The 7,777-nt window shown below is 46.2% G+C and overlaps 2 protein-coding genes across 2 annotated transcripts; both read right to left on the bottom strand.

The window, feature by feature from the left end:
• On the bottom strand, positions 1-4,182 carry LOC105691072. Its single transcript, XM_012409323.3, has one exon. It carries the CDS (start codon positions 4,024-4,026, stop codon positions 2,773-2,775), a length of 1,254 nt encoding a protein of 417 aa, XP_012264746.2. The 5' UTR covers positions 4,027-4,182; the 3' UTR covers positions 1-2,772.
• Positions 4,183-4,289: 107 nt separating this feature from the next.
• LOC105691081 lies at positions 4,290-5,909 on the bottom strand. Its single transcript, XM_012409335.3, has one exon. The coding sequence runs from the start codon at positions 5,793-5,795 to the stop codon at positions 4,572-4,574; it is 1,224 nt and encodes a 407-aa protein (XP_012264758.2). The 5' UTR covers positions 5,796-5,909; the 3' UTR covers positions 4,290-4,571.
• Positions 5,910-7,777: the final 1,868 nt, after the last annotated feature.

Genomic DNA, 7,777 nt, shown 5'->3' with positions numbered 1-7,777 from the left:
TTTGAATCGAAATTCTGGGATCGCTTCGCCCTAAGTTCGCTTTATTGCCGACGCGTTCTGGGGGTCCGTCCGTCCCGCTGTATTCAATGTAGGGGACATTATACACGCTAGATATAATATTATATACCCACCTATACACAATCAAAGTAGACACAATGGGGAGGACATAAAATAAACGTGTCCTCTGTAGCGGTGACTTTCCCATGACGTACTTATATAATCAGATTAACCCCCCCCCCCCCCCTCTCTCTCTCCCTGACCGATCATCGTCGTCGTACCTACCTACCTACCTACCCTACCCACCCTACCCTACCCCTCGACGCGATAATTTCGTCCTTATATTTGGCGAAGTGAGCAAAACCCTCGATTACTGGGATTAATTTCGGACCTCTGGAAATTCGGTTGGTCGGAGGGGAAAAAATAGAAAAAAGAAAAAAAAAAAAATCCATCTCTCGCGGAATTCCATCGTCATTTGGAACGACGAAAGCGTATGAGAGTGGATTAAAAAAGAGAAGACTGCGGGATAGCTGCAGATCGGATACAAACGGGCAACAGAATCATTTCGCATCCGATTCCCGGTGGCGTTGATCACGATTTCGCAATCGGTGGGGGATAATTTTTTTTTTTTTTTCCCCCTATTCGACGACGGTCCGGTTTCCTCCCCGGAGCGGACAATCGCACTCGTCGGTGTTCGGTACGGTTTTCGATGGCCTTCGCACACCGCCGGGGGGGGGGGTCGCAACGACGCAAAATTCCGTCCACCCCAACGTCGCGGTGACGCTCCGAAAGTGGTCCATCCATCCAAACCGTAATTATGCAAGTGACACCGTCGCGTCGCACACGCGCTGACACACGCGGGGATTTTTTTTTGAAGGCCGCGTATGCAACATCGAGCGCATTTCGAGGGGGACCGTGTAACAACGACGGTAAACGAAGTACGGCCGTCGCCATTGTATCCGCTGCGATATTTTAAGGGCTCTTCTCGGAGTTTTTCCCTCTTATCCATTTCGCAGGGATCGAATGCCATTGTAAAGAAATTAGAGGGTTTTTGATTACGGGGTCGTGCCGATGGAAATGCTCAAAACGCTGAAATTTTTCTCAGAACGAAACGAGAATCCGTAGAACGGTCATCACTCTCGAAAATTTCATTACGATCGAATCGGTCGCGGCGGCTACGATTTTCCCACAGCCGCAAAATTTTCGCCGCTCCGACAGGACCGAGGCGACGCCTTGAAACTAACGTAACGAGATCACAGGCGTGAAATCCTAATAAACGAGCGTTTGCCCGGAGGGTTTCGACGCCGCCCCCCGCCCCCCCTATGCAACTTACGGATCACAATCCAGCCTACTGCAGCCGCATCGAGTGCCCCGTTTCTACATTATACGCGAATGGATCGTTTCTTATCGTACGGAGGCATCTAGACTCGTTTACGGGGTAAAACGCATTCGGACTCACGTATTCCAGGGTGTCCTGGGGCGTGCGGGGTGCAGATAGCGGCGCCACGTGTTCGACGAAAAGGAAGAAATAAAAAGAAAAAAAAAAAAAAAAAACAAACAAACCCCGAGTGTATCTAGACACCTATACCCGACGCCGGTGAAATGACTAAAGGGTGGAAGGGTGGAAGAGACCGCGAGTTTCAGGGGTCAAACGCGGGGGTCCGTCACCGTTGCCCGTTCGGCTGTATCATAAATATTTTCCGCACGTTACTACGCGTTAAATGAGCGTTATTAACGGATGTTTCAATTTTTTTCGTCGGTTCTTTTGCCCCCCTCCGTCGTCGATCGGAGTTTCCTCACCGTCGCTAAACGATCCGCGGTTTCGTCGTTGCGAATATTTTCCTCACCTTCGTCGGACCAAATGTTAAATTCCGACGCCCGTCAACGCGAGCGTGTACAAACGGAAGATCGGGATTCGCAACATCCGTGTACACACACGCGTGACGAAACTCGCGTACATTTGATCGAAATAATTAATTCCATTGTAACGAATGATCCGATTGAAACGTAACTCGGTACAATCAGACGAATCGTAAAGCCGATTCTTCCTTTGCATTGAACGAATACCCCCTTGCCGGTAATTCGATTCTCCGCGATGCCGTTTATAGTTCATCGTTGTATACATATATAGGTGTACGCGTACATGTACGTACGTACGCACGCACACGTATACAGATATATATGGGTAACCGTAGCACTTCCGTTTCCTGTGAAATAAAAAAAAAGGAAAAAAAAAAAAAAAACCCCCGCAGTCTCTCCACTACGCCGTGAAGGGTGAGCTATTTGATTTCGGATGCGTTCAATGATAAAAATGACGAAAATCAAATCATTTCCTGCCTTGGGGGACATCCCGGTCCGTCCGCTTTGCCTCCCCTCCCCCCCTCCCCCCCTTCCCGATGGTGTCCCTCGCCCGAGGAACCCGTGGCGTCCTTCGCATACACGAGCGTCTATACAACACCCGCCGAGAGTCAGTCACGATGTAATTGACATGTTTCGTGAATGCGTTCGCTCTTGCGGATACAATTCGTATTAGGCATGCCCGTCTGTCAATGTGGGATGGACGTGGGACGTGGTACGTTAATTTTCTTGATCGAGAAATTTTTTCAGATCGTTTTATGCCGAGAAATCGTTTGTAAAAATCATTTTTCGTAACTTTTGTCCGTACGAGCGCGTAGTGACGATGAAATTAAATTTCAATGGAAGTCGGTGCGTTCGGCTTCGATTGCAGCGATGACCGGAATCCGTCCCCCGACCATTAATCAAATTTAACTCCGCTCAGATCCAGTTATTTCGTAAAAACTGCGACGTGATATCGGCCAATCTGTCGCGGCACGATTGCGGACACGACGCAGGTTGAAAGAGTAACTCGGGGGAATTTCGGCCGCATTCCGTTTTGGGATCAGCGGATATGATTCTGGTCATCATCAAGCAATGAAAGTACTCGATGGCCGCCGCGGCGTTGACTCGCTCGACGAAGGAATCCCCGTCGAACAATATCACGTCGCATCCGAGCCGTTCGAGGTGCGACAGAAATTTTCCGCGCCACGATTCCAACAGATCGTCAAAATTTGCTGCACATATTTCCGGTGCGCAACTCGTAAATAAAAAAAACACAACGTCACGCAGCGGATTCGCGTAAACGTAGGTCTGGAAGTCGACGAATTTCACATCCTCCGGATTCGCACCACTCGCGTCCTTCCTGAACATAACGTTGTTCGTCCACAGATCGTTGTGGCATATCGTGGCCCACGGTTCGTCCGGAACATGTTCGACCTCGACGTTCATCACAAGTCGGTTCAGCGCCTCTTCTATTCTGTCCAAATAGGGGTGGAGATCGGAGGATCCCTTCAGAGTCTCGATCAAAAATCGACGGATCGGTTCGACGTTTTCTTTGGCGACAATCAGGGATTTGGCGCGTTCCTTCATTTCATCGAAAAATACCGGCTTCCTGAACTTCGCGGCGATCCCCAAGGCGTGAAATCGAGCGAGTTCCTCGAGCGCCAATTTGGCGTGTGCGAGGTCCAAGCCTACGAGCCTTTCGCAGCAGTGATAATTTTTCGCCTTGAGATTTTCCATCAGGATGACCGCGTCGTCGTCGAACGTTTGGTCGTCCGCGTCTTCCCGGAGCGACAATCTGGACCCGAAGAGTTCCGGAAGTCCCGCGAAGGCCTCGGATTCCCTGACACCGCACTCGATTTCGATGGCTCTGTACGTGGGTGCGATTTTTTCCAACATGTATATCTCCTTGCGAAACGAACGGGGACTGTCGAAAATTTCTCTCTGCATCAACGTGGGTGGTTGCATTTTTGCGACGAGTGAAATTTTCTCCGCTTCCGAATTCACTCCGTAGCGTCGAACGACAGCGTCGACTTTGAGCAACGTACTTCCGTAATTGTCGCCGGGAGATACGAGATTCGTAGTGGTCAAATGATCGACGATCGAACCGTTGCCCAAATTTTTTCGCAGGAGAGCACCCGAGTCGCGTAATACGACTTCGATCACTTCGAACATCGACTTGTTATGTTCCATTTTTCAACGATACGTCGCGACGCGATATTGTTGAGAAAAACGATAATTACGTTCAGAATAGTTGGCTCGAGGCTATGGAGTCTCATGATAATTACTATCTCTACCGCAACCTCAATTTATATACAGAAAGCCCCCACTACCAGCATTGAAATGGTGCAAATAGATGATAAATCATTTTCTTCGTCCAAGTCATGGGCATAAATTAGGTACAAGCACCTTATACGTATCAAGGAATTGCGTAAAGTATAAACTATGCGAGAATATTGTAATTGAAGATAAGAATATTTACTTTATTTTCATATACATATGTTGTGCTGATATTGCGCTAACTAATAAATATTATAAACGGAATAACACGACTCACTGAATACCGTCAGTGAATGAAACAGCATAACTATACTCTAGCCTCGGAAAAAAATTATCAAAAAAAAAAAAAGAAAAAGAAGATAACATATTTGGAATGAGAGTGTCTTTTCTGAGTCTTTGAATTCACACACTTGAGATAAAGTCGTAAGTAGGGATTACCAAAAAGTGCAAGCGATACATTAAAGCCAGTTTCTTTCGATCAGCTTCAGCGTTGTTTCGGCCATAACTTTAAGAGTTGCCGGACTGTAATCGGATGCGCAGAGATTGTCCACAATTGCGGTGACGTCTCGTAATTCTTCGACGTGATCTTGAGCCAATACTTTGAGTATCATCAAGCAATGCTTGTACTCGAGTTTCACAGCAGACGCCAATTCTTTGTCGAATGAAGCTCTGTTGAACGAATCAACGTTGCAACCGAGTCGTTTCAGATTGGATACGAAATTACGGTAATACAAATCGATCATTTCGTCCATGTGCTCCGAACGTACGTTCTGTTGAGCACTCGAGAACAACGAGACGACGAGATCTCTCATCGGGTTCGAGTACAAGTAATTTTGAAAGTCGATAAGCTTGACCTTGATCGGTTTTCCGCTATCGTCGGCGCAAAACATCACGTTATTCAACCATAAATCCGTGTGAACTATGGAACCCCAGGGCTCGTCGGGTTTAGCGAATAACATCTCCGTTTTGAAATCACTGAAGACCTTTTCGATCTTACCGATGTGCGGCGCAAGGCTCGGACATTTTCTCAAGTTTGAGAGGAGAGCGCTATCCGAGCTCGATATCAGGTTGTGATCGAATTCGACGGGCTTAGTTAGTTTCTTCAACTCCGTGAACAAGGCTGGCTTCTTCAATTTCAAGGCGACCGCTAACGAGTGAAATCGCGCCAAGGCCTCCACGAGTAATTTACAGTGAGCGTAGTCGAGGCCGCTCTTCCGTGCGCAGCAGTAATAATTTTTCGCTTTCAAATTCTCCATCAGTATCGCGGTGTCTTCGTCGAACTTGTCCTCCCCTTCCTCGAGCGAAAATCTCGTGCCGTAATAATCCGGCGCTGCGTCGAATAGTTCCGATTCCGGAAAACCGCATTCTCGCTCCAAAGCGACGTATTCGGGTATTATTTCTTCGAACATGCTCGCCTCCTTTCGAAAGGTGTGCGGAATATCGACCATCTCGCGGACGACTTGCGGCGGCAACATTTTCGCCACAAGCGCCAGTTTCTCCGGTTCGGAGTCTCGCCCGTTGCGTCTGACCACTACGTCGACCTTGTAGATGGTACTCCCGGTGTTCTCTCCCGGGCTTACCAAATTGCTCGTTTCGAAACTGTCGACGATCAATTTGTCACCCAATTTCTTCCGCAATATGACGTCGAAATCGCGTAGTACCGGTGGATTGGGCGCAGCCATTATTACGTTCAAATTCACCAAAGTCACAACAGCTGCCTACAATTGCCTTCTGACTCGATGAAACAAACAGTGACCACTGGCACTTAGAGCCAGTCGAGCTAAACTCTTATTAGATATGCCACGTCAGCGATATCTATATGTATAGTGTATATACCCATCAATGCATCACACCTATAAATACGCCTCCTCCCACCCAAGGGCCGCTCGGTTCAAACATGACCGATGTCAAAATGCTTATCGAGGCCACTCGATACGTGGTGGCTCCCTCAGTGGTTCTAGGAGGTACCGTTTCCCTCTTGTCTATTCAAACTGAACAAACATCCACCTGGATCCTATAGGTATCGACTAGATAACAATAAAATTACCAATGCTTTTACTGATAAAATGCATTAAAAAACAAACCAATTTTCAGCTCGCAATCGGTGAGACCGATCGTATCACCGTGCTACGGACTCGCGTGTAGTCGAGGAAACTGATAGAATCTGTAGCTTTCAATTTTTTTTAATTTTTTCCATTTTTTCCATTTTTTTTTTTTTTTTTCTCTATCCTCTACCTATGGAACAGAGGTGTTCGTGGAAAAATTCTGCCGATATACGTAACGTTCCGGCGTTGATTCAGTTATACCTGTATTACGGGGTATGTTGACGTGTACCCGTATAATTTTATGGTAACTTCGAGCCGTTACAGGAGCCTGAAGCCTGAAGTTCAAAGCATTGCCCGTAACGCACGGACGATATATTGGATGGTAAACGACCACAGGCGCAGCTTAGGAAATTGGCTGCAAGACCAATTTGATACGGGATTAATTAATTTGAAATACCACGAACCGAGAGAGCGAAGAGGAGAGGAGGAGAGGAGAGGAGAGGAGAAACCCTAGATTAGTTAGAGCTCGGTCAAGTCCGACCTAAAGCACCACCCACAGGAGGCACGACCACTACCATATTCGCAGTTCACTATAGCCAACAATCTGCAGGTTTAATTCAAGTTTAATACCAGACAGGTAGTCTCATTCATATGTATATAACCCGCAAAATCTGTTTCGGGGTACACCTCTGAGGTGATACAAAATCTCGCCGGAATTTCACCGGACCAATTTGAATAAAAGTATTTGAAAAAAAGTAAATTAATTCAAAAAAAAAAACGAAGGCGTAGAGCTTTTCAAAAACCGTCGAATAAAAATCAGGTCGGTATTATCCCGATAACGGTCGAGTTGATGAGTTCAGATTAATCCGAGATCGGAATCTTTATCTTTACAATTTCAAATTCTTGAGGCAAAATATCCCAGCGTTGTAAAAGCGATAACAGCCACGCGTCCAACAGGTATCACTTCTATAGTGCTGTGTAAGATAAACTTGCGACGAACACGACTTTGCGGAGAAGATCAAATTTGAAAATAATTCCATGAATTGCACGGGACTACGTAGAGGTATTCAGATTTTCGTTCCCAAGTATAAGCCGCACCCACGTTATATTTTAACTTTCAAAAATGGAGGAATCAAAAGAGAAGAAAAAAAAAAAAAAAAAAAAAAACATTAAAGAAACGAAAATACCGAATAAGATCGTTTTTTCTGTCATGAGAAAAATGGTTCGCGTAGTCCGCCCATTAATCTACTGAAACGCGTTGCGATGTTGTGTACGTATATTTATTAGTAGAATCCAACCGACTGCAGCATCAAGGGAAGTTATCAGTCCAATGCAGATAAAGCACTTCCTATGCAACGAACTATTCGTTCTTGTCAGACCGCTTCGTTAAATGTCCCTCATTAGCGAACAACGAGATACGAAAACTCCGACTGAAAAAGGCGATCGTCCTCGCCCGCCCCGTATTTTATTTTTTCTATTTCCTTTACTTTTCTATTTTCTCCGTCATCTCTGCGTACAATGACGACAACCGCACCTCTCCGCTTCCATTGAAGAGCCTAAAATTTTCCACGCACAAACGAATAATAAATTTATCGTCAAAGGGTGAGATAATATTCGCA

This window comes from Athalia rosae, chromosome 5 (genome assembly GCF_917208135.1).
Source record: "Athalia rosae chromosome 5, iyAthRosa1.1, whole genome shotgun sequence".
Classification (NCBI taxonomy): Eukaryota; Metazoa; Arthropoda; class Insecta; order Hymenoptera; family Athaliidae; genus Athalia; species Athalia rosae.
This window is presented reverse-complemented; position numbering and strand designations above follow the sequence as displayed.